Source organism: Aulonocara sp. 'chitande type north' Nkhata Bay, linkage group LG3 (assembly GCF_057382095.1).
Source record: "Aulonocara sp. 'chitande type north' Nkhata Bay isolate Kocher_YH1m ecotype deep benthic linkage group LG3, A_spYH_male_GT1.1, whole genome shotgun sequence".
In the NCBI taxonomy this organism is placed as follows: Eukaryota; Metazoa; Chordata; class Actinopteri; order Cichliformes; family Cichlidae; genus Aulonocara; species Aulonocara sp. 'chitande type north' Nkhata Bay.
The window spans coordinates 51,735,058-51,762,062 of NC_141346.1; the positions used below are offsets into that span (position 1 = coordinate 51,735,058).

General features: G+C 39.4%; 1 protein-coding gene across 1 annotated transcript; it reads left to right on the forward strand.

The window, feature by feature from the left end:
* Window positions 1-305: 305 nt before the first annotated feature.
* On the forward strand, window positions 306-26,445 carry chrnb1l (cholinergic receptor, nicotinic, beta 1 (muscle) like). Its single transcript, XM_086285156.1, has 11 exons — window positions 306-498; window positions 4,344-4,477; window positions 5,957-6,001; window positions 6,376-6,485; window positions 6,838-6,946; window positions 7,059-7,206; window positions 7,603-7,788; window positions 8,805-9,028; window positions 10,405-10,583; window positions 24,935-25,073; window positions 25,223-26,445. The coding sequence occupies exons 1-11, from the start codon at window positions 399-401 to the stop codon at window positions 25,361-25,363; spliced, it is 1,515 nt and encodes a 504-aa protein (XP_086141282.1). The 5' UTR covers window positions 306-398; the 3' UTR covers window positions 25,364-26,445.
* The last annotated feature ends 560 nt before the right edge of the window (window positions 26,446-27,005 follow it).

Here is a 27,005-nt window from a genome sequence, read left to right on the forward strand (position 1 = left end):
ACCCACAGCACATAGCCATACCACCCCCTCCACTTCCTCTTACTCCCACACACAATCCCCGCAGTGCTAACCTCAGATTGGTGAGCACCAACAGGTGCCTGCCCCTCAGAGTTCCTAGTACAAGCGCACCCCCCCAGCACATCCATCCAATCAGGTCATGGTTTCACCCAGAGAGTCATGGCCACAAAAGAGACGAAAGGACAGGAGACAGGGTCGTTAGCTGAAGAGCGTGTGCCGTTCGGGGTGTTAACTAGCTGTAACCCAGCTGGAGCAGGGCACTGATTTTCCTGAGCTTTTAGGGGGTGACCATTCATCTTGTATCCAGGTGAAGGTGGGACGTGACTGGCTGTGGCTGCTAGAAGAGCCTTTGGTTGGCTAACAAGAGTCCAGAAGATGATATGATTGCCATTATTGGACAAATGAAGATGTACCTGAGCACTAGCATGAGGATGAATACCTTTCTCTTCGTGTGTGGCTGCTTTTGCCTTACTTTCACTGGTAAGGACGTTTTTAGGAATGCCAGTGTGTGACACTAGTTTTCATGGTTTGAGGATGTTTAAAAATAGATTTTAAGATGAATCATGCTAAGATGATTAAATGTCGCATAATCTGGCCACATAAATCTGGCTAATGAGCATTCCTGGAACTAATAGCAGCATGTTTACTAATAAGTATTTTCAGAAGAGAGACATGATGTTTCTCTTCCATCTAAATCAAAACCTACATAGTGAAATGTTCATTATACTAAAAAACAAACAAAGGAACAACATAAAAAAATGGAAAACTAAAAACAAACAACCATGGTTGCTGGTGACCTGCGGTGCAGTGTTCCTATTCGTCTATGTGTCCTAACTGCTAACTATTTCCTGGTGGGATCGAAGGGAATCTGTTTTCATGTGGAGGAATCGAGGCATAATTTGAATCAGACAGCTCCAGTCAAATCAGATAACACACAAGTATCTCACATCCACAACTTCACCCTGTCACTCCAGTTAAATTGCTATTGATTCCATCTCCTGTTTTTTTTCTTGATGTTCTTTTTTTTAATTCCCCCATTTTTGAGTGGGAAAGGCTAGGCGTTAAAATCATGATTAAAATTGATTTAACCAGGTTCAGCTCAAGGTCAGTTTCATTTATATAGTGCCAATTCACAGCAGCAGTTCCCTCAAGGCGCTTCCTATAGTAAGGTAAAGACCCTACAATAACCTTGACCTCCTGACACCATAATGTGAGTGAAAAGCAAAAGAAATAAATGAATGACAAAAAAAAAAAAAGCTGCACAGGTGAATTCCACCATGATTGTGGCCCTTTCTTGACCTTTTGTCACACAGCCAGTGAGAATTTACAGGTTTGTTTCATCAGCGATAAAACTGCAGTCCCAGGGGAACAAAGCCTGTATTTTATGTCCTTCCACAGATGTTGTCCACTTGAAAACAAGAGTGGCCTCCTTCTTCTCCTCTGGAACATATAATGAATCACATTAACACATCATTGTTTGTTAATCAGAATCTAATTTTGTCCCCAATGGAGCTGGTATCTCAGCCATCCCTTTGATCCTATTCCCTTACTACATATCAATTACATTAGCTCAGTCACCTTTGCTACCCATCGTACACCACCAGCACCTGCCCTGCCTCTCCTGCGTGTCCCGTCTGTCCTCTGTCTTTGCCACATGCTGTTTAATCGCATATTTGGAAAGAAAGAGTCCCTAATGCTGAGCTTTCTGTGATACATGACTTCTAAGACATTGTCTTTTTAAAACATTATAACTTGACAGAGATTAAATGACAATAATAATAATAATAATAATGTCTAAGTACAATTCTACTGATGCAGTTAATTTACAGTACTGCGCAAACGTTTTGAGCCGCCCCTAATTTCTTTATATTTTTGTTTTCAAGAACCAAACCTATGAAAACTTTATTTTTTACATATCTTCTCCTTTCTAGTGGAAAGTTTAACATGGCTTTATCTGTGTTTCTTTTGGTTTGGTTTGTTTTTTCCCTCAGAACAATTCTTTTGGCATTTAAGAAACTGATGTTGATTAATATTTCTTCATGTTTATCATAATTGTCTCCTCACGGACACAAACTAAGAACAAAACAGCTTTGGGTTGAGCGAAATCTCCTTTATGTGTGTTAATCTGACACATGCATTCATGTCTTGGTTTGAGCTCCAGCATAGGCTGATTTCCAGTTTTCAAATATCCTTTCTTTTCAACAGATGTTGGATACAGTATAACAGTATGACAGTAAATAAATTAAGTTGATTACAAATTTTAATTTATGCCTCGGTTCATTAAGTATACAGTATTTGTAAAACTTGTGTAATGTGTTTGTATGATGACATTATACTAATTTAGGTGCCTGGGCACAAGTATACAAGAAGTACACATCATGACATGCATATACAAATCAAGATCCTACATCTTCAGCTTAGATTTGCGTTGACAGTTTTAGACACTTTCTGCAAACTTTACCTGGAGATCTGTGATGGCACAAGTAGAAGGATGGATTTCCTAAAAAGCATAGTTAAAAATATGATTGTCATGGTCCTGGGTCTCTGACCTAGCGTTTGTGCTGCCTACCTGTGGAGTCTATCATGTCTTGTTATGTATGTTCAGTTCTGTCCCTCGCTCTCTTGCCGTCACTCTGTGTCTCCATGTCTTGTCTTGCTCCCTCGTTCCCCAGTTCCCTGTAGTTAGTCAGTCTGAATCTCAGTGTGTGTTTCTCATGCTTCCTGTTTTATTTTGACAGTGTGCTTCATCCTCATGAAGTAAAACTGATGGTTCATGGTTTGCTTCACTCGCCTGTTAGATTATTATCCAGCTGTGTTTCCCAGGTGTTTCCACTCTGCCTTGATTCCCTGTGTTTATCCTGTCTGCATTTCCTTGTGTGTTTTGTCGTGCTCTCCCTCATTCCCTGGCTGTGTGTTCTGCCTGTGTGTTAGTTTGACTCCTAGCATATTCCCGGTTTAAGTTTGTGTTCTGTAATTCCAGCAATAAAGTTGTGTTTTGGGGCCTATCCTGCCTTATCTCACACTGCTGTTATGTCTTTTGCCCCTTTATAATCATAAACTTTAGATCTATCACTTTTATTTGCTCATGTAAATCGACCATATCTCACAAATGCAGTATTGATATTCAGAATAATTGTAAATTCTAACTAATAATAATAAGTAGCCTGCTGATACGTGTTTGAGTATGAACAACATAACAGCGCAGCGGTCTGTCCACAATATAGATTAGATGATATTTTTAGCGTAGCTAATCTCAGTGGGAACTGAACCTCAAACCACTGCAGGCCTGACTCAGTGATTCCTGAAGAGCAAACATGCTGTGGTTTGGTGTCAGTGACTCAAATCCACAAATCAACATGTGACTTGCTTGTGTTGAACTTTATCTCACTCACATACACTAAGAATTGTTCAAGCCTTTCGCTTTTTTTTTAGTCAATTAAACCTTACTTCTATAGCACCTTTGAACATGCCAAAAGTATGCAAGTGACTGACAATCTAACAAACGTAAAACTTTTAAGTGGTAATAGATCTAAGGTCAATGTTTTATTTTAATTTGTAATAAAATAGGCTATACAACATTTACATGCATTTATAGACATTATACTAATTCCCAGCTCTGCTGTTTTGTAAGATTCACAGTTGAAACTAGTGGATGAGAGACAGAGCTGTTGGCACACAGAGATCACTTAAACACACACTGACATCATTATTTGAGACTTGTCCAGGTTTGATATGAGGATCTATCACTGTAGTTATGTGACAGAACAGAATGATAACTTTAGAACATAGATGAAAAAGTCCGGTCATCTTCTTCTAATGTAAAGTAAAGAGCTCAGATTTCTGCATCTTCTGCTTGCTAATACTAGAGTAAAACACAAATCTGGAAGACGCAAAAACATGGATGAGGCATTTCTAATTTTCTACAACTATGTAACTGTAGTAGCCTGCACAGTTACTACAGTTGCATAGTTAAATATGAAACAACAGGCCTGATGACGGACTCTTTAAGGGCATTGGTGAGATAACTGCCATCTATGCCACTGCAGAATTTTCATTTGTGACTCCAGTGCCATTTCTTTTTTTGTGATTTCATGTATAAAATGCAAAATTTCACATTGAAAGATCTATTTGTTTTATAGGATCTCTAAGGCCTTGCTGTCTCTCTTTATTTTACCACTTCTTCCCTTCACCAGATTTTCATCCTTCCTTTTTCTTTGTTGCATTTTTGTTCTTAATATCACTGCTGTTCCTTTTGCAGATGTTTTTTTTTTTTTTATCATTTTCTCTTCATTATACTATGTGTCTGCATTCATGCCTTCTTGCAGGAGCCTCTGAAACAGAGAGAAGGCTTCATCAGAAGCTATTTGAAAACTACAACATGAAAGTGAGACCAGCTCGTTACTGGGAGGATAAGGTGACGGTGCGGGTGGGGATGACCCTCTCTCAGCTTGTCAGCTTGGTAAATGAACAACATAAACATAAATATTCCCTCAGACATGCAAACAAAATATTCTACATCCTACCAGTTAAGGATTCCGGATAGGGCTGGCTTTATATGTACCAGTTTAAACTAAATTTTTAGCTATTTCAAATCCAAAAATATTACAGCACAATAAATGAAATGCCAAATCCCTTTCTTAATCTGTAACAAGACTATCCAAACTTACTTGGCCCTACGTGATCTCTCAAATGAAGAAATCACTTAAATGGAAACTCTGACAAAATGAAGTAAGCTAAAAGATCTCAAACAGCAGCACAACATGCCAGGATCTAATGAAACCATTGACATACAAAGTCGTTGACATCAAAGCCATTTCTAACTGGTTGACCTAACAAAATTACTCCAAGACCATACTGACAACTCATCAAAGAGATCACAAAAGAACCCAGAACAGTATCTGAAGACCTGCAGGCCTTACTTGTCATATTTAAGTTTAGTGTTCATGTTTCAACAATAGGAAAGTGAATGAGCAAAAATTGGCATCCAGGGAGAGTTCTGAGGAGACAACAACCACTGCTGACCAAAAACAACAACAACAACGACACCACAGGCTCATCTCACATTGTCCTTGAAACATATTTTCTGTAGACTGACGAGACAAAAATGGAACTTTCTGGAAGGTCTGAGTCTAGTTACATCTGTTGTAAGATTAACAGAATTCATGAAAATAATCGTACCAATAGTCAAACATGGTAGGGGTAAAGTGATGGTCCAGGGCTGCTTCAGGGCTTGGATGACTTGCTGTAATTGGTGGAACAATGTCCAATGCTGAAGCATATTTGAGGATAATGATCCAGAATACATCCAAGTCCAACTCTGACTGGCTCAAAGAAAGCAGTCTGAACTTATTTCCAATTAAGATGCTTTTGAAAGACTTTAAACTTGCCATGCATTGTTTGAAAACCCTCTACTGTGGCCAAGTCAAAACAATTCTGCAAAGAAGAGTGGTTTAAATTTCTACACAGTGTTGCGAAAGACTCTTTGCCAGTTATCACAAACGCTTGATTGCTGTTCATGCTGCTGAGGAGGGCATAACCTCCTCAGCAGCTTAATTAGATTTAAGGGGCAATTACTTTTCTTTACATAGCACCGGGTAAAACTACAATTTGTATTTATTTTCTTTATCTAATAATATAATTATTTTAATGATTGGAAATATGTAACTGTGAAAAAAAATATGCTAAAGAAAGGAAGGAAACAATTACTTCATAGCATTGTATGCTTCTACACCATGTCTAAAATACATTCGCACTCTATCTTTTACCTAAAATGTAATTTGATTGCTGAGTTTGAATAGAACCAGGATCACACTCATCTGTCTCGATTAGTTTCAATAGAGGAGGTCTGAAAGTAATGGTACTGTCATACACAACAAGATATAGTGGCATCACTAATGTACATACGTCCACCCCTCTCCCTGTTATTATCCCACTGCAGAATGAGAAGAACGGCGAGATGACGACTAACGTGTTCATGAATCTGGTATGAGCATGAAAACATTCATCTTCATTAGTGAGCCTTGCTCTGATGCCTCTCTCCTGTGCTCCTTCGCTCTGCCCTCAAACGGACTTGTCACTTTTCATAACTACAAATTATTTCATGTTTTATCTCTCTTTTTCTCTGACTCACTGTCTCAGTTCACTCCCTCGCCCTCGCTGATTAGATTTCAGGATGGCTGCTCTGTTTGTGACAGTATGTGTGCTTGATTGTGAATGTTTATGTCAGTGGGATTAAATGACTTGCCAAACGCTGGAGAATCAAAGATGGGAATGACAGGGACATCACCTGTTGTCTGTTCAGCTGTTTACTCTTTTTCGTGATTCACTTTGCCTTTCTCCTTTTGTTCATCCCTGCAGGAATGGACAGACTACAGGCTGTCCTGGAACCCAGCTGAATATGACGACATTAATGTTCTGAGAATTCCTCCCAACAAGGTGTGGCGACCTGACATCTACCTCATAAACAAGTGAGTGTCCTGACTGCACTCACACTTACATCTTGCATCATGACTAACAGAGTGCCTGCCCTAAAGACGAGGTTGGTCCACCACATTTGGCCAAGACTTAGAATATCTCAAGTAGTGAGTAGTACTATCATGTTTCTTCTTGGATGATTTATAATAAGTTCAATGATCCCCTGACTTCCTGTCAAGATGAACTTTTTAATTTGTCTATTTGGATTATAATCAAACCAATCATAGTATTTGTTTGGACACGCCATATCGTGTCAGATTGATCAGCACCAACATTGGTATTTGTTTGATGCTGTGATAGGATAGATACTTTGCCTCAATAAATGTCACGTTTCTCTTCCTTCAGTAATGACGGCCAGTTTGATGTGGCTCTGTACGTCAACGTCTTGGTTTACAGTGACGGCACTGTTAACTGGCTTCCACCCGCCATCTACCGCAGTTCCTGCTCTATAGAGGTACAGTCTAAGCTCGTTTCCATTGAAACAGTACCAGTGCATAGACGGTTCCTCCTTGGAGCTTTTTTGAGAGTCATCTTCAAAATGATATGTTGACTTTAACAATCTATAGGTGGCGTACTTCCCATTTGACTGGCAAAACTGCAGCATGATTTTCCGCTCGTACACCTATGATTCCTCTGAGGTTGACCTGCAATACTTTCTGGATCATGACGGCAAAGAGATCCAAGAGATTGTAATAGATGAGAACGCTTTCACTGGTTGGTGCACGTAGTGATGCTTTTCAGTATTTGTCCTGTTTTTGTGAACAGGGTGTCGAACTCCAGGCCTCGAGGGCTGGTGTCCTGCAGATTTTAGATCTCCCCCTGGGTCAACACACCTGAATCACATGATGAGTTTATTTCTAGGCCTCTGGAGAAATTCAAGACATGTTGAGGAGGTCATTTAACCATTTGAATCAGCTGTGTTGGATCAAGGACATATCTAAAACCTGCAGGACACCGGCCCTCGAGGCCTGGAGTTTGACACCTGTGCTTTACGTGTTCTGTACGTACATTTTTTTAAGTGGCTTCATTTTTTATTTACCAGACTGTGTCTGATTTAGAATAAATCCTCTTTACATTTAACTTCTTCTCCTTGCGCCTCACCTTGGACAGAGAATGGTGAATGGGCCATTTGTCACAAACCAACAAGAAAGAACGTTAAGGAGGACCTGTATGAGGACATCACCTTCTATCTCATCATAGAGAGGAAGCCTCTTTTCTACATCATCAACATCATTGTGCCCTGTATCCTCACCAGCGTGTTGGCTATATTTGTCTTCTACCTGCCTCCTGGAGCAGGTCAGCACATGTGACATGTTGTGACATTATGACTACACATCATTGCCAAGAGCAAGCATAGGAAGTGAAAAACTGCCTAATCTCATGACAATAAGCATGTGTCTAATTTGAGCTGCTCTGTAAGTCAGGGCGACCTTTAAAGAACTGTATTGATCTACAATACATTGAAGGTGAATGATGGATCACTGTTATTAACTGTCGTTTTGCAGACACATTTCATAATAATGCTTCACTGCCAATGAAAAAACAAACAAAACAGCAGAACATATTCAACGGAAAGCTTCAGGGTTTTTACAAGTGTATAACAAACCTAGCAGGCTGCTCGGCCTAAGATACCACTGACTAAAAGCAACCCGTTCTCACTCCCAAAGCGTAACATTTTACGCTAGGTGACAAATCGTCACCATATTACGTTTTCGGCTACCCACCACGTTCCTAAATGACGACCTCGGAAAAAGAGGAAATATGAGAACCGTCTGGACTGAACCTACACATGTTCGCTCTTTTTCTTCAAATCGCTTAGAAACACGCTATTTAACATCATTAAAGTCCTGGTTAAGGTCAGGAATAAGGTTATGGTCAGGGCTAGGGATAAGGTTAGGTTTAGGGCTGAAATACAGGGCTGGAACGTCTACTACCGCGGGAGCGTCATTGCACTGGATTCCAGCCATAGCCCGCCGCGTACCATAAGAACGCCGAAGGTCTCCTTTCGCGTTCCTCAGGAACGCCGCGGGACGTGACAAAACGTCGACATGTTACGCCTCGGGAGTGAGAACGCTCTGCTAAAAGATAGCAGTTTGATATAGTACCTCAGTGTATAACCAGATTAGAGCCAATTGCTAAACCCTGAAATTGATGGAAATCAGCCTGAGTCTGATAAATATCAGCAAGTCTCTTGATAGCAAGTTCCTTAATGTCTTGAATTCTGCTCTTGTTAGTATAACACTGTGTACAGACAAAATGTTTTCTACCTTACTGTCATAATTAATTTGTCAACTTGTCCCTTTTCTTTACAGGAGAGAAAATGACTCTTTCCATTTCCGTCCTCATTGCTCTGACTGTCTTCATGTTGCTGCTGGCTGACAAGGTCCCAGAGACTTCCCTCGGCATCCCAATTATTGTCAACTACGTCATGTTCACTATGATCTTGGTGACCTTCTCTGTCATCCTAAGTGTGGTAGTCCTCAACCTGCATCACCGAACACCCAGCACACACATCATGCCAAGCTGGGTCCGAAAGGTATTTAATAATCATCTAAAATGTTTATGTAAGAATTTGAAATCATGGATCACATATAATTTTTTTTATGAATATACTTAAACTTTGAGGATATCATAAAGGTTACTTTATATGTAATTTAACTGTCCTGTGATGTCAGTTTCTCAGGTGCAGCAATGTGTTTTGTGTTCCTGACCCAGGGCATGTTTAGTTACGGTCTTATAGGTCATGGTTCAATGAGAATATATTTTTACAAAAAAACGTAAATCATTTTTTTAAAAGTACGCTGGAAAGACCTATATATAAAATATAATAGTTTTTCATGACACCAATTATTAAAAAAACCTCTTTAACATTTTTTTTTTTTTATGGGATAATAATAACTGTCACCGTATCTGTCTCCCATCTGACAGCACTCATTATGAAATGGGAGAAAATACTGAGTCTCCAGAGACGTTGTAGTACACAATATACTGTAGACCATTTCACACCAGAATGGGTCAATTTGACAGCCAACATAACAGGAGGGTTAAGAAGACTTTATTTAGTGTTTATTTTTCTCTAACTGTAAGCTCACATTTACACTGCTGGGCCATCTGTGACTGCCCTAGCCCCGCCCAACCCTAATTTTAGCCAATCAGAATATTTCATTTGTGTTTTTAGAAAATTGTTCTTTCAAGTCTTGCAAACAGACAACAAAAAACAACTTTTCACATTTCCCCCCCAGAAGTAGTACTTTTGTCTTTCTCCCAAAAAATACTGGGTTAATTTTCCTAAATATGATGCCTTAAACTTTAGAGCGTTAATATTATCAAAAAACGCAGAGGTGTATAGTGTTAATTTATTATTATACACATGAAATGTGATTGATAATTAATGAATAAAGGTTCATTATGTTTAACTGCATTACCAGAATAGCAGAACAGCAGAATAAGCAGGTGAGAATTTACTAAACCACGTTCCACAGATTCATTAAAAAGGGTTTTGTGCACATTATAATTCTATAATTTGAAAGTATGTAAGCATATGATAAAAATACAAAGGTCAGTATGAAATTTGGTTGGATAGGACATAAAAATGCACCACTTACAGATGGCAAAAATGGATACAATTGAATGAGTGTTGACATTCAAAGTTAACAATCTAATAGCAATTAGCTTCTGAATTTTTGCTGACTCTTATGATTAGGCACTTTGCAAAAGTGTGTTAAATTAAGTAGTTGTTGATTGTAGTTTGTCTGAATTCATTGTTTGAAAAGTGACATTACATGTAAAGCCACAGAGTAAAACAGATACCTTCTATAAAGTTGTAATTTATGCTTGGGTTAAGTTGGGTCAGCTTGAAACAAAAGTACAAACCTCTGTGAAACCACTGAATTCCTCCATTTGATTTTTCAGGTGTTCATACATTTCCTGCCTAAATACATTGGCATGATGAGGCCAAAACCAGAGGAACCCTTTTTGGAAGAGGAATCTTCTGATGACACACCTATTCAAAGCTACAATGGGCGACAGCCGGGAGGAGAGTATTTCATTCGCAAGATCAACCCTGATCTTGTCTTACCTTGGCGAGGCAGGTATGACAAAGAAAAAAAGCAATCTATTAGAGGTGTGACTGTGTCTAAATGAAATTGTATGAGTATCCAAAAATATCTACTTCATTTTCTTCGTATTAATAATTCACAAAAGCTTTGTTCATCTATTTGTAACCTTCCTTGACAATCGCTGAGCCAATATACTTCAAACTTCTTTGGTTTATTGCCAGGAAACAGCAGTTGGCTTGTTGTCATTTTGATTAGCTCCTCTCAGATCTCAGATTTTGTGCAGAAATCATGTGGATACTGCCTGCTCTGGTGTTTGTGGAAGAAGCTTAACTCTAACCCACATATATATAAATGTACAGGTATGGCTGTAAGGCTCTCTCTGAATCAAAATGTACTGACATTGATCCTCAACCTCAACCCCGACTCCATTCTGACAGCAACCAAAACGTACTTTTGGGAAGAATATGAACATATTTTGATGGGTGCCAGCTAGAATTAATATTTTCTGTTTCCCTGAAAACCAACATTTAAGTGAATTGTTTTTAATATAAGTTAAAAAAAAAAAGACATATTGCACCAGAATAGGGTTAGGGTTGAATGCCACAGGTTGAGCAAACAAAAAACATCACAACTATAAAGGTGAAACCTTTCCCCAACCCTAAGCTAAATTCTAACTTTAACTATTAAAACAAGTCTTAACCAGCGAATAGGTCTGTGAATGGTTGTGAAAGAAATGAGCGGGCAGTTTTTTTTTCAAGGCATTAAATAACTAAGAAATAGAAATAAGTGGAGTTTGTGTTATGCACATCAGCAAAGTTGGTAAGACAGACTCCACACAAAGTTTTCCACTAGCAGAAAACTTTTACAAATATTCATTTTTCTTCAGGCAAAAATGTAACATGTTTGATGGGATTAAATGTATTGGTTTATATCATCAAATAAAGACAGACTGCCAAAAAGTTCTAGCGCCTGTCACGAATATTAAGAACCACAGAGCTGAAGTATTGACCCTGAGGCTAATTCATCCTGATTCAGCCTCTTTCTAAGCTGAGATGTGCAGATCCTGATGGGGAAAGCTATTTCTATTAACATTAATAAAAGCCAGTGTGGGCATGAATCTCCTTTGTAGAGTGTGCCAAAGTGTGAATGTTGGATCTGGTGCCAGATCAGCTATTATAGTAAAGTACACTGTGTGCTGGAGTTGGCAGAGTTATAGCCATCATTGCAGAAGCTCAGAGGATCTGTCAAGGCTGCAACAGTAAACACATCTCCTTGAGCCTTCTGATATCATATCTAATAAGATTGTGTTAAAGGTGTTTTTAAGAATTGAATTGTCGTACTAATTCAGAATGTATTGGATGCTTCAAAGGCATGACTGAAATGCAGAATATATATTCAAATCTCCACAAGTTGGATTATAACATTATAACAATCTCGTTAAAATGACATTAACGCCATAACCGCATTATGCAGCAAATCTCCATTAGCGAGCACCTTGAGGCAACTGTTGTTGCGATTTGGCGCTATACAAATGAGTTGAGACTGAGATTCCACTAATCTGGTCTGCTTCTGTAGTCCTGACTGAAACATTATAATACCTATTACCACTGATGAACTGCAGAACGTGCAATGATAATCACTGTCAGATGATGAATTTGAGCAAGTTTTGGTAATTATTTTATGTTTTCTGAAATGCATCAACAATTCAATCCAGATGCTCAGCTTACTGTTTTAATAAAATGACTAGAATGTGCGTGTGCATGTTAAAGCCGTGTCATAATGCAGTTTTAGGGTTGTTCATGTTTTGCTTCATACTGTCATTGGTAGTAGTTAAGAATGGGTGAGATAAGCTACTCAAGATAACCAGAAAGAGTGTAGTTGCTTAGAAACATGATGTCTTTATGTTACCTGCTTCATTCTGGCTAATCAGCTGGTACCTTGCCTCGTGGGTCTTGCCTCATAACCAGCTTCACAGTCCCATGAATGAGATCTTGTGCTGGACAGCTCTCATCCTGTTCCAAAAGCATCACATTCAGCCCCAGCTAAGCCCCACACCCACATCCACAGTCGCCAGCCACTAAGCCTCTGTTTAGGTTTGGCATTAGGGGGTAATCCCACAGAAAGGAGCTCGAGGGACAGTGAAGAATAGATGAGTGGAAGGGAAAGCTGGTGCTGAGTGATAGAGGCATAGGAGGCTTTTGTCGTGTTAGATGTGGGAGAGATGGTGGCTGTGCTATCATAGAAATACAGACATGATTCATCTATATGTCTGTTGCCTCATCCGGTTCTGTGAAAAATGAGGCAACACACTGTAACTTGATTTCACTTATCAGTTGACTATCAGACTTGTTGCTTATAAGAATTTTTTTGAATAAGAATTTTGTGGATGTTTGGTGATATGAGACAACTTTATACTATTCCAAACTCTGTGTGCTTGTTATAAAGTGCATACATGTTCAAAAGTTGATTCTGTTCATCTGGACGTAGCGTTTTGTGGGAGAAAAGTTTCGTCACTCATCCAAGTGACATCTTCAGTCTCAGCTGACTGCAGGTTTCCCCAAATCTTATAAACAGCACATTTGCATAATGACTGAAACCAGCCCACTGAAGGAACAATGGGCTGGGAGGTCAGTTCCTTAATCTTAATTATGCAAATTCTCATGACCATTGATCAACAACCACTGATCAATGGCCATGAGTACCATTCACAGAGAGTATACATATGCATACATATATGCATACATGTTCTATTCCCACATCTTGAAGCAAGCATGCAGTTTGGGCAAATTTCTTTTATTTTGTTTTTTATGTTTTTTCCGCTCTAATAAGAGTTAAACTCAATATAGATATATTTACATGATGGTATAGTTACAGTCCCAATGTACAGTACATACATGTGCCTGTGTGTGTTTGTCACAGTGAGGACTCCGTGAATCTGAGGTAATGAATACAAGCTGTGGAATGTGGGTGGCGTGTGGACCACTACTTACCACACACACGCACACACACACACGCACACACACGCACGCACACACACACACACACGCACACACACGGATGCATACACCAGCACCAGCCTTCCTATGGGAGTTGATTCATTTTTACTGTCCTATCCATCTGTTGTCATGCTGTCTTTCTGTAACACGTCCTGCTTCCTTACTGACGCCGTCCTCATTCTGGTGCTAGTTATCGACTCTCACACTGAACAACTATAGACCATATACATAGACTGCACATATGTAGTGATGGTGCCAGTGTGACAGGTGCACTGTGGTGCCCAGCCAGCCTGTTACATGATATGCATCCATGATATCTACATGTTTTCATATAATGAAGAATGAAAACAATGTGAATCTAGTGGGTGCAAAGAAAAGTTGGAGCACAGCGTAACTGTTCTCAAAAGAAAGGTATGAACTCTCTCCACCATTTTCCATCCCCAAATTTAATAAGTGGGATAAAAGGCATGGATACATCACACTCAAATAGAAATGCTTTATTTAATACAAAGGATGTGCAAAATACAGGTGACAATCTTAATTTTATAGACATAGATAGATTGCATAAATCCCTCAAATTTGTCATTTCATAATCTAGTCTTTTGGTTTAATTATGAAGTTTAGTTTGTTACGAAGCAAGTGAGTTACAGAGCAGAAGAAAGAAGAAAGATCCTGCCTGGGTCTCAGTATAATTTGGTGGTTTGACCCTTATGCCGAATGGCTGTAACAGCGGTTTGACTCTTCCCTGGTCCATTTCCTGCATGTTATTCCGTCTGTCTGTTCGACCGTCCTATCACAAAAATAAAAGAGGCCTAATATAAATATAAAGATTGTGTCAGCACATGTGTTTCGCTTCATGGAACAGCTGTGTGAGACAAAGAATGAAGAAGTCAAATGTTACTGCATCACGTAAACGTTAACCCCTCTGCTTGGAGTTTGCTGCTGTCACTCAGTGTTTAGAGGAGCTGCAGGAAGCCTGCCTGGGTCAAGGACACACAAAGACACATTCTGTATGTTATAAAGAGTCAAGACAGATGTGTCTAAACAGAGTCATGCTTTGTTTTAGCAGAGATTAACCACGCTGCACAGTGACTCGTGACATACGCAGCATAAATCTCAGGTTTTGAAACATTTATGAGGTTGTTACTACAGTTTTTAACTTCTCACAGAAGTGTTTTTGTGACAAACTCGAGCGGCAAGATATCCTCCAGGTTAGAAGGTGCTTTCTTTGCAAAACACATTGTTCTTTGTCTTATACAGTAAGAGGGGTTTTGAGTTGAATCTCATATTGTAATTGCTATAATAAATACAACACAACACACAACTCCACCTAGGACATGCTGGGCTGACTGGTTGTGTGTTTATTCAATTTATTTTATATTGGAATCAAAATGGTCCAGATTAGTAGTAGCAACTGTTATGATTGTTGAGATCTACACAGAGCCCAGTCGGTAGTCTGTGTATGTTAAATATGTTGAGAGGATGAGGGTTAATGCTTTGTGCTATAATTACCAAATGTTATCACATTAACATGCTAAACGCTTAAGGCTACGTTCACACTGCGTTGATGCGCTTTCGCATGCAGTGTGAACGTAGCCAGCTACGTTCACACTGCAGGCGAAAGCGCATCAAATCCGATTTTTTTGACCCTATGCGACCCATATCCAATCATGGTATGACAGTGTGAACGGCACAAATCCGATATTTTCAAATCCGATCTGGGTCACTTTCGTATGTGGTACTGAATCCGATACATATCCGATGTTTTAGAAAGCGACTGCTGTTTGAACGGTCAAGTCGCATTAAATCCGTCTTTTACGTAACTGACACAAGACAGATGCCAATTATCAGCTCCGGAGAAGCGCCCGAGAAGACATCGCGAACGCTTCCTGGCCATCCCGTGTAGATGTCAGTGAAACTGCTGGGAAGACAACGTTGGAGAAACGTGAACATTTTATTTGTACTGTATAATCTTCAGATTCTGACAGAAATCTGCAACTATCCTTTGAAGCACCGCTCCTCTCTTAAACAGCAGTAAGGATAATTATTAGGCTATTTACATTATTATGTAATGTAATTATTATGTATGCAAAAATTGGAAACGTAAAGTCCGAAGTCTTTATATTAAGGGCCATCAGTCAAACAATACTGTTTGCTTTGGGTCTAAACAGAGCGTGTTGTGTGTGACGTCTTCTTTTGCGCATGCAGGCCGCTTTGAGCGTTCACACTAGAGCACGTTTGCTGTCGCATTTTATTTGTAGTGTGAACGAGCAGACAAAAAAATCGGATTTGATCAAAAAATCGGAATTGAGCATTAAGACCTGCAGTGTGAACGTAGCCTAAGACAGTGTGAAGGGTCAAAAAAAGCTCTAGCTGCTACACATTAGCGTGTTAGCATTGTCAGTGTGCGCATGTTAGCATAAACTAGCAAACACGAAGGCAACTACGAGCATGACTGCAGACTCTTAGTATTGCTTTTTAAGCTGCATAACATATAGCATATAAAAGCTAGTTAAATGGAAAACTTCCACAACAGGCAAAAAAAAAAAGCTTTTTGCTAAAAAAAAAAAAGAAGATTTAAAGCAGAAGTTTTTTGCACTGCATTTTAAAATGAAAACATATTGCATTTATTTGCAATTAAAAACACACAGAGCAGAAAGTGTGTTACTGTTTTACATCCACAGACACACAAGAAAAGAAGCAGGCAACATGAGGTCAAGTTATGGCAATTTTATTTTTGTATGTCAGTACATGCATTCAGAATAGAGTTTTTAAAAAACAAACAAACGTCCCAAGTAAAGTTTGGGGGGATTTTTGTGAAAGAAAGGTTGAGAGAGGGGGAAGGAGGAAGATGCTGCTGGGTCAGTTCTTTCTCAGCAGTCTGCTCCAGAATCCCCTCCTGTCCTCGGCTTGCTTTTCTTTTGCCTTCAGCTCTTTTAAGGTTTTGTTGAGCTGCTCCTCGGCATCTTTAAATGTTTCTTTCAGCTGCTGTTTGGCCAGTTTCCCTTTGTGTTTGAGGAGCTCTTTAGCTTCCTTTTTGTGCTTTTGTATTTCTTTAAGTTCATCTTTGCAGCCTTTCTTGGTCACCGTCGTTTCTTTCTTGAATACCTTCAACTCAATTTTCCCTTCTGCAAGTTCCTCTTGCACTTTCATCAGTTCCTCCTTCATGTTTTGAGTGTAACTCTTTGTATCTTCCATTTCTTTCTTTGCTTCCTGTATTTTAATTTTCTCTTCCTCCAACACTTTTTGAGCTTCCAACAATTCTTTCTTCATATTTTCAATCTCATTTTCTGTCTCGTGTTTACATTTTTTCTCCTCTTCAAGTTGTTGCTTCACATGCAGTAATTCCTTCCTTAGTGTTTCAGCTTCAGCCATTACATTTGCAGCGTCTTGTGTTGCCAACTGCATTTTGCTTTTTTCCTCTTCAAAAGCTTCCTGCACCTCCTGTAATTCCTGCATCACATTTCCTGCCTCCTTCTTTGCAGTTTGATATTTATTTTTGGCTTCTTGTGCTGTGCTTTTCTCTTCCTCCAATGCTTTTTGAGCTTGCAACAGTTCTTTCTTCATGTTTTCATTCTCGTTTTCTGCCTGTTGTTTTCTTATCTTCTCTCCTTTAAGTTTGAGACCCACATCCAGTAATTCCTGCAATACTACTTCAGTTTCAAACTTTGAATTTTTAGCTTCTCCTCTTGATTTTTCTGCCTCTTCTTTTAATTTGACATTTTCAGCCTGTATCATTTGAAATTTAAAATGAATCAGCTGTACTGTATTGTGAGGTGAAGCACTCGCCGATCCTCTTCTCGATCTCCCTTGATTCATTTTGGCCTTTTAAACAAAGGAACCAACGTTTTGTAGAGGAGTGAAGTGAAGTTTTCGATGTTTCTTCGTCAACTGTCGTTTGTCCTGCACAGAGATGCTGCTGTAGATGTGTCTCTAGCTGTGTCTGGATACAATGAAACATGCTGGAACTAAGTGCTTGTGTTGCACAGTTCTACTAAACATTCCATTTCATGCATGCTCCGCCCACATGGTCAGGAATGTCAGGTGCTGCATCTCCAAATGCTGCTCCCGTTGCCTAGCAATAACAGCTGTTTACTTTTTGGGGTCTGGTTCATTGTTTAATAAAGAAAACATGTCCAAGTATTGGGTGCTGAGGCTCAGCGCATATTCTAGCCTGCTGTGTGGGTGGGCAGCTAGAAATCACTGGTGGGCAACATGAGTGAGGAGAAAACTGGAGCAGCCAAGCAGGGAGCTGCAGGTTGCTGGTTTGAGTCTCTGTTCAGATGCTGGTGTCTCCTCTCTCTGAGATGTCTGCAAACTGTCCCAGATAAAACAATAAGGATAATAAACAAACACGTGACTAAAATAACAATTATGACTCTGATGTGTTTCATGTGTAGCAGGATGGCCTCTATACAGCAGTCGCTGCAAGCATCCACATCGCCACACTTACTATTCTTTAAGCAGGCGTGCTGGGCTCCTCCTAAGGAAAGTTTGAAACTTCATTTCCTTCATGCTGGTGAACTTTTTACCAAATATTTTCATCAAAGCTTCTCCATCACTGACAGGGATTGTTTGGATCTTCACACTCATCTCCACCAACCCTAAAAAATGAGTCTCACTTTGCTCATATAATGCCAGGAGTGTCTCCATATTCCACAAAAGTCTATGCAAACATGTAACAGTATCCCATATTCATAGAAATATTATTGATATTATAACAAAAGCTGTCACCAACACAATTGTCCCAAGTGCTTTTTTTTATTAGTTATTGCAAATGCTTGACTGCAGTTCTTGCTAGATGACAAAACCACTTATTAGGTTTAGAAGGAAATGACTTTTTCTACATGAGGTAAAGTTGGAGAGCTGTTTCCCCAAACTAAATGAAATCATCATTTGAAAAACTACAATCTGTATTTACTCTGAACATCTGTGTTAACATTTGAAATTGGAAACATGTAAGTGTAACAAACATGTTAAAACATAAGAAATCAGGAAGGGGCATGTATAGGAATTTCTTTTACTTATGCATTAATCACATTATTTTATTGTATGATACCTTGGTGCCACTGGATTTTAACATGTCTCACACTCATACAGTAAGACAAATGCTGGGGGTCTAGTAAGGAAGTTGGGGGAAGCAGACAACTCCACAGGAAGAGTCTTTTGTGTCTTTGAGGACTCTGGTAGGAAGCAAGGGAGTGTGAACCTTAAGGTGTGAAACAGCTGTGTACTGCCTTTTGTTCCTGGAGAAGGTATTTAACTGAGAGCCATGCTAGGCTCAGGGAGACTCTGCTGACCGTCTGTCCCGCGGTCATGCAGGGACTTCATCAAGCTTGCTTGTCTGTTCTTTGTGTGTTTTGATTAAAGAATGTTAGCTACCGCTCACCGCTCGTCTGCAGGCTTTATTTAAATGGAAAACTTCCACAACAGGCAAAAAAAAAAAGCTTTTTGCTAAAAAAAAATATTTAAAGCAGAAGTTTTTTGCACTGCATTTTAAAATGAAAACATATTGCATTTATTTGCAATTAAAAACACACAGAGCAGAAAGTGTGTTACTGTTTTACATCCACAGACACACAAGAAAAGAAGCAGGCAACATGAGGTCAAGTTATGGCAATTTTATTTTTGTATGTCAGTACATGCATTCAGAATAGAGTTTTTAAAAAACAAACAAACGTCCCAAGTAAAGTTTGGGGGGATTTTTGTGAAAGAAAGGTTGAGAGAGGGGGAAGGAGGAAGATGCTGCTGGGTCAGTTCTTTCTCAGCAGTCTGCTCCAGAATCCCCTCCTGTCCTCGGCTTGCTTTTCTTTTGCCTTCAGCTCTTTTAAGGTTTTGTTGAGCTGCTCCTCGGCATCTTTAAATGTTTCTTTCAGCTGCTGTTTGGCCAGTTTCCCTTTGTGTTTGAGGAGCTCTTTAGCTTCCTTTTTGTGCTTTTGTATTTCTTTAAGTTCATCTTTGCAGCCTTTCTTGGTCACCGTCGTTTCTTTCTTGAATACCTTCAACTCAATTTTCCCTTCTGCAAGTTCCTCTTGCACTTTCATCAGTTCCTCCTTCATGTTTTGAGTGTAACTCTTTGTATCTTCCATTTCTTTCTTTGCTTCCTGTATTTTAATTTTCTCTTCCTCCAACACTTTTTGAGCTTCCAACAATTCTTTCTTCATATTTTCAATCTCATTTTCTGTCTCGTGTTTACATTTTTTCTCCTCTTCAAGTTGTTGCTTCACATGCAGTAATTCCTTCCTTAGTGTTTCAGCTTCAGCCATTACATTTGCAGCGTCTTGTGTTGCCAACTGCATTTTGCTTTTTTCCTCTTCAAAAGCTTCCTGCACCTCCTGTAATTCCTGCATCACATTTCCTGCCTCCTTCTTTGCAGTTTGATATTTATTTTTGGCTTCTTGTGCTGTGCTTTTCTCTTCCTCCAATGCTTTTTGAGCTTGCAACAGTTCTTTCTTCATGTTTTCATTCTCGTTTTCTGCCTGTTGTTTTCTTATCTTCTCTCCTTTAAGTTTGAGACCCACATCCTGTAATTCCTGCAATACTACTTCAGTTTCAAACTTTGAATTTTTAGCTTCTCCTCTTGATTTTTCTGCCTCTTCTTTTAATTTGACATTTTCAGCCTGTATCATTTGAAATTTAAAATGAATCAGCTGTACTGTATTGTGAGGTGAAGCACTCGCCGATCCTCTTCTCGATCTCCCTTGATTCATTTTGGCCTTTTAAACAAAGGAACCAACGTTTTGTAGAGGAGTGAAGTGAAGTTTTCGATGTTTCTTCGTCAACTGTCGTTTGTCCTGCACAGAGATGCTGCTGTAGATGTGTCTCTAGCTGTGTCTGGATACAATGAAACATGCTGGAACTAAGTGCTTGTGTTGCACAGTTCTACTAAACATTCCATTTCATGCATGCTCCGCCCACATGGTCAGGAATGTCAGGTGCTGCATCTCCAAATGCTGCTCCCGTTGCCTAGCAATAACAGCTGTTTACTTTTTGGGGTCTGGTTCATTGTTTAATAAAGAAAACATGTCCAAGTATTGGGTGCTGAGGCTCAGCGCATATTCTAGCCTGCTGTGTGGGTGGGCAGCTAGAAATCACTGGTGGGCAACATGAGTGAGGAGAAAACTGGAGCAGCCAAGCAGGGAGCTGCAGGTTGCTGGTTTGAGTCTCTGTTCAGATGCTGGTGTCTCCTCTCTCTGAGATGTCTGCAAACTGTCCCAGATAAAACAATAAGGATAATAAACAAACACGTGACTAAAATAACAATTATGACTCTGATGTGTTTCATGTGTAGCAGGATGGCCTCTATACAGCAGTCGCTGCAAGCATCCACATCGCCACACTTACTATTCTTTAAGCAGGCGTGCTGGGCTCCTCCTAAGGAAAGTTTGAAACTTCATTTCCTTCATGCTGGTGAACTTTTTACCAAATATTTTCATCAAAGCTTCTCCATCACTGACAGGGATTGTTTGGATCTTCACACTCATCTCCACCAACCCTAAAAAATGAGTCTCACTTTGCTCATATAATGCCAGGAGTGTCTCCATATTCCACAAAAGTCTATGCAAACATGTAACAGTATCCCATATTCATAGAAATATTATTGATATTATAACAAAAGCTGTCACCAACACAATTGTCCCAAGTGCTTTTTTTTATTAGTTATTGCAAATGCTTGACTGCAGTTCTTGCTAGATGACAAAACCACTTATTAGGTTTAGAAGGAAATGACTTTTTCTACATGAGGTAAAGTTGGAGAGCTGTTTCCCCAAACTAAATGAAATCATCATTTGAAAAACTACAATCTGTATTTACTCTGAACATCTGTGTTAACATTTGAAATTGGAAACATGTAAGTGTAACAAACATGTTAAAACATAAGAAATCAGGAAGGGGCATGTATAGGAATTTCTTTTACTTATGCATTAATCACATTATTTTATTGTATGATACCTTGGTGCCACTGGATTTTAACATGTCTCACACTCATACAGTAAGACAAATGCTGGGGGTCTAGTAAGGAAGTTGGGGGAAGCAGACAACTCCACAGGAAGAGTCTTTTGTGTCTTTGAGGACTCTGGTAGGAAGCAAGGGAGTGTGAACCTTAAGGTGTGAAACAGCTGTGTACTGCCTTTTGTTCCTGGAGAAGGTATTTAACTGAGAGCCATGCTAGGCTCAGGGAGACTCTGCTGACCGTCTGTCCCGCGGTCATGCAGGGACTTCATCAAGCTTGCTTGTCTGTTCTTTGTGTGTTTTGATTAAAGAATGTTAGCTACCGCTCACCGCTCGTCTGCAGGCTTTATTTAAATGGAAAACTTCCACAACAGGCAAAAAAAAAAAGCTTTTTGCTAAAAAAAAAATATTTAAAGCAGAAGTTTTTTGCACTGCATTTTAAAATGAAAACATATTGCATTTATTTGCAATTAAAAACACACAGAGCAGAAAGTGTGTTACTGTTTTACATCCACAGACACACAAGAAAAGAAGCAGGCAACATGAGGTCAAGTTATGGCAATTTTATTTTTGTATGTCAGTACATGCATTCAGAATAGAGTTTTTAAAAACAAACAAACGTCCCAAGTAAAGTTTGGGGGGATTTTTGTGAAAGAAAGGTTGAGAGAGGGGGAAGGAGGAAGATGCTGCTGGGTCAGTTCTTTCTCAGCAGTCTGCTCCAGAATCCCCTCCTGTCCTCGGCTTGCTTTTCTTTTGCCTTCAGCTCTTTTAAGGTTTTGTTGAGCTGCTCCTCGGCATCTTTAAATGTTTCTTTCAGCTGCTGTTTGGCCAGTTTCCCTTTGTGTTTGAGGAGCTCTTTAGCTTCCTTTTTGTGCTTTTGTATTTCTTTAAGTTCATCTTTGCAGCCTTTCTTGGTCACCGTCGTTTCTTTCTTGAATACCTTCAACTCAATTTTCCCTTCTGCAAGTTCCTCTTGCACTTTCATCAGTTCCTCCTTCATGTTTTGAGTGTAACTCTTTGTATCTTCCATTTCTTTCTTTGCTTCCTGTATTTTAATTTTCTCTTCCTCCAACACTTTTTGAGCTTCCAACAATTCTTTCTTCATATTTTCAATCTCATTTTCTGTCTCGTGTTTACATTTTTTCTCCTCTTCAAGTTGTTGCTTCACATGCAGTAATTCCTTCCTTAGTGTTTCAGCTTCAGCCATTACATTTGCAGCGTCTTGTGTTGCCAACTGCATTTTGCTTTTTTCCTCTTCAAAAGCTTCCTGCACCTCCTGTAATTCCTGCATCACATTTCCTGCCTCCTTCTTTGCAGTTTGATATTTATTTTTGGCTTCTTGTGCTGTGCTTTTCTCTTCCTCCAATGCTTTTTGAGCTTGCAACAGTTCTTTCTTCATGTTTTCATTCTCGTTTTCTGCCTGTTGTTTTCTTATCTTCTCTCCTTTAAGTTTGAGACCCACATCCAGTAATTCCTGCAATACTACTTCAGTTTCAAACTTTGAATTTTTAGCTTCTCCTCTTGATTTTTCTGCCTCTTCTTTTAATTTGACATTTTCAGCCTGTATCATTTGAAATTTAAAATGAATCAGCTGTACTGTATTGTGAGGTGAAGCACTCGCCGATCCTCTTCTCGATCTCCCTTGATTCATTTTGGCCTTTTAAACAAAGGAACCAACGTTTTGTAGAGGAGTGAAGTGAAGTTTTCGATGTTTCTTCGTCAACTGTCGTTTGTCCTGCACAGAGATGCTGCTGTAGATGTGTCTCTAGCTGTGTCTGGATACAATGAAACATGCTGGAACTAAGTGCTTGTGTTGCACAGTTCTACTAAACATTCCATTTCATGCATGCTCCGCCCACATGGTCAGGAATGTCAGGTGCTGCATCTCCAAATGCTGCTCCCGTTGCCTAGCAATAACAGCTGTTTACTTTTTGGGGTCTGGTTCATTGTTTAATAAAGAAAACATGTCCAAGTATTGGGTGCTGAGGCTCAGCGCATATTCTAGCCTGCTGTGTGGGTGGGCAGCTAGAAATCACTGGTGGGCAACATGAGTGAGGAGAAAACTGGAGCAGCCAAGCAGGGAGCTGCAGGTTGCTGGTTTGAGTCTCTGTTCAGATGCTGGTGTCTCCTCTCTCTGAGATGTCTGCAAACTGTCCCAGATAAAACAATAAGGATAATAAACAAACACGTGACTAAAATAACAATTATGACTCTGATGTGTTTCATGTGTAGCAGGATGGCCTCTATACAGCAGTCGCTGCAAGCATCCACATCGCCACACTTACTATTCTTTAAGCAGGCGTGCTGGGCTCCTCCTAAGGAAAGTTTGAAACTTCATTTCCTTCATGCTGGTGAACTTTTTACCAAATATTTTCATCAAAGCTTCTCCATCACTGACAGGGATTGTTTGGATCTTCACACTCATCTCCACCAACCCTAAAAAATGAGTCTCACTTTGCTCATATAATGCCAGGAGTGTCTCCATATTCCACAAAAGTCTATGCAAACATGTAACAGTATCCCATATTCATAGAAATATTATTGATATTATAACAAAAGCTGTCACCAACACAATTGTCCCAAGTGCTTTTTTTTATTAGTTATTGCAAATGCTTGACTGCAGTTCTTGCTAGATGACAAAACCACTTATTAGGTTTAGAAGGAAATGACTTTTTCTACATGAGGTAAAGTTGGAGAGCTGTTTCCCCAAACTAAATGAAATCATCATTTGAAAAACTACAATCTGTATTTACTCTGAACATCTGTGTTAACATTTGAAATTGGAAACATGTAAGTGTAACAAACATGTTAAAACATAAGAAATCAGGAAGGGGCATGTATAGGAATTTCTTTTACTTATGCATTAATCACATTATTTTATTGTATGATACCTTGGTGCCACTGGATTTTAACATGTCTCACACTCATACAGTAAGACAAATGCTGGGGGTCTAGTAAGGAAGTTGGGGGAAGCAGACAACTCCACAGGAAGAGTCTTTTGTGTCTTTGAGGACTCTGGTAGGAAGCAAGGGAGTGTGAACCTTAAGGTGTGAAACAGCTGTGTACTGCCTTTTGTTCCTGGAGAAGGTATTTAACTGAGAGCCATGCTAGGCTCAGGGAGACTCTGCTGACCGTCTGTCCCGCGGTCATGCAGGGACTTCATCAAGCTTGCTTGTCTGTTCTTTGTGTGTTTTGATTAAAGAATGTTAGCTACCGCTCACCGCTCGTCTGCAGGCTTTATTTAAAGATCTTGAAATGGACATGTGTTTCCTTGAGAAATAAAATGATTATTGTCTCATCTTTCAATAATAAAGTCTTCTAAAGGAGAAGTTCCTGTGGGGGTTATGAGAAAAGGTCCACAAAGTTGCAGTGACTTTACTTTTATTCATTTTTGTTTTTGCATCTTCTTTGCTGACGTTCTCCCTCTCTGTGTTTCAGGTGTGAGAGCACAGTACAGCTCCAGAGAGTCCCCAACACTGACAGTTTCTGTCTGATCCTCCCTCCCAATCTGAAGTCAGCCATCGCTGCTGTGACATACATGGCCGAGCAGCTGAAGAAGCAGGACACGGATGACTCGGTGAGTGTCAAGCAGCTTGTTATTCACTCTGCCTACAGTTCCTGAGTACAGATTGTTCCAGACATGCCCTAGCGATGTTCTTGTGTCATTACCTACTTACGGTACATTGCTGACTCAGTTTTGTGTCTGCGTGTGTGCGTTCTCTGCAGCTGACAGGAGACTGGCAGTTCATCGCCCTGGTGGTGGACCGTCTCTTCTTGTGGTTGTTTGTCATCATCACCACCCTGGGAACTCTGGCTATGTTCCTGGATGCCAGTTTCAATTACACACCTGACAACCCCTTCCCATAGTGGATTCCATATGCACAGCAGCTGGAGTTTGATTCATTGTTGCCACTTTACTTCTACTTCTTGTTGGTGCTTTCCGAGATCCCCGGATCTAACTTTCCATAATATCTATTCCATAGGTGTGTAGTCAGCCTCTGAAATGCTTTGTAATTAACTTAACAAGTAGAAGCATGCCTGTGATTTCATACCACAGAAATCGTGTAAAACAGTGATTTCTCTAAATGATCCAAATAACTATATAACAATGTGTGATAGTTTTTTTCATTTTTTTTAGTCTAACACTTGAAATACTTGTTTGTTTGGTTTTTGTAACACTCATGTTTAATGTAATTTGAAATACAGTAGTTAGCTTTTGACTCTGTTGCCCTTTGACATGTATCTGTGGTCAGATTCTGGGACTGTAATGTTGAACTTTTAGCAGTAGAGGGCAGTGACATAATGTTCAAAGATAGAGTCACTGCTGAGGAAAGAAAGGTATTTTTAAAGAGGCGTGTTTTTGCTTATGCCTTTGCATGTATAATTTAAGAATATTTAATTTTTAACTACAACTAAATATTAAGATATATATGTGCTCTGTACTTATGAACTATGCTTTTAACACAGTGCAATTTTCCTAAAACCCAAATAAGTACATTTGACTCTGTAGTGTTTAAATCATTTATCTAGCATTAATGATAATTTTTGTATTTTTTTATTTACCTTAACCAGAAATGTATGACTAATTTATATTGGTGAAGAGAAAGAGTATGTCACTTTAATACTTTTAATATTCTAAAGGTTCATAAGACTAGATAAAGAAGGAAAACATATTTATAGAAAATACAGAATGCTCAGTTTATTATGTTCTCTGTGGAAGGAAGGGAGGAAGGGTTAGATGCAAAGAGTTTAACTATTTTAGCATATTTCTTTAGCCCTAATCCGAATCACTGGGGTCCATACACCCCAAACCCTACAGGAATATTTTCGTAATATCTCGCACGTGTGTTTTTTTTCTATCATTCCGATTTTTATGATTTTGTCAGTGCCGTGAAATCATTGTTTTCTATTCCTGCTTTGCTTAGTGCTTTTTACAAATACAAATGTTTTGAGGTGCCAGGGGACCCCGGTTGAAAGCACCCAATTCCACCTCTGCAGTTATAATAAACGGAAGTATTTGTTTACTTAATATTTGTCATGGGCTCTAAATTAACACACCGTGTCCAGGGGACTAGGTGCACACTGACAGTCGTTTTTAAAAAAAGAAAGACTTCATTGCTGACTTCATTACCTGGATGGGAAGTGGGAGACAATGCTGGATCTACTGTACCTGTGAGAGCTGCAGCATGCCTCGGTCATACCACACATGAAAAGGAGAGCAGATACTGCTACATTGCATGTTTACTCTGAGCAGCAATGACCTTTCTAGGAGTTAGGAAACCTCCACCTGCTGACTGACAAGTACGCTGTTGGAAGATCTAGTTAACCAAAGAGTTTCCTTTGCCCCTGATTCACAGACAGGAAGGTTGAAACTATTTGCTCCTTTTTTCATTGCTAGCATAGCATGCGGAAAATACTACAACTGCCCATTCCGTCTGGCTAGCTTTAGTCTAATTAGATTGTTTCTTGTCCCTTTACAGCCACAGAAAATAAAAACTCTGTTCATAAT

Coding starts and splice junctions, on each gene's coding strand:
- chrnb1l (XM_086285156.1), top strand. CDS start 399: ATGATTGCCATTATTGGACAAATGAAGATGTACCTGAGCACTAGCATG. Junction 6,002..6,375: donor CTAACGTGTTCATGAATCTG/GTATGAGCATGA, acceptor TCATCCCTGCAG/GAATGGACAGACTACAGGCT. Junction 7,207..7,602: donor AGATGAGAACGCTTTCACTG/GTTGGTGCACGT, acceptor CACCTTGGACAG/AGAATGGTGAATGGGCCATT.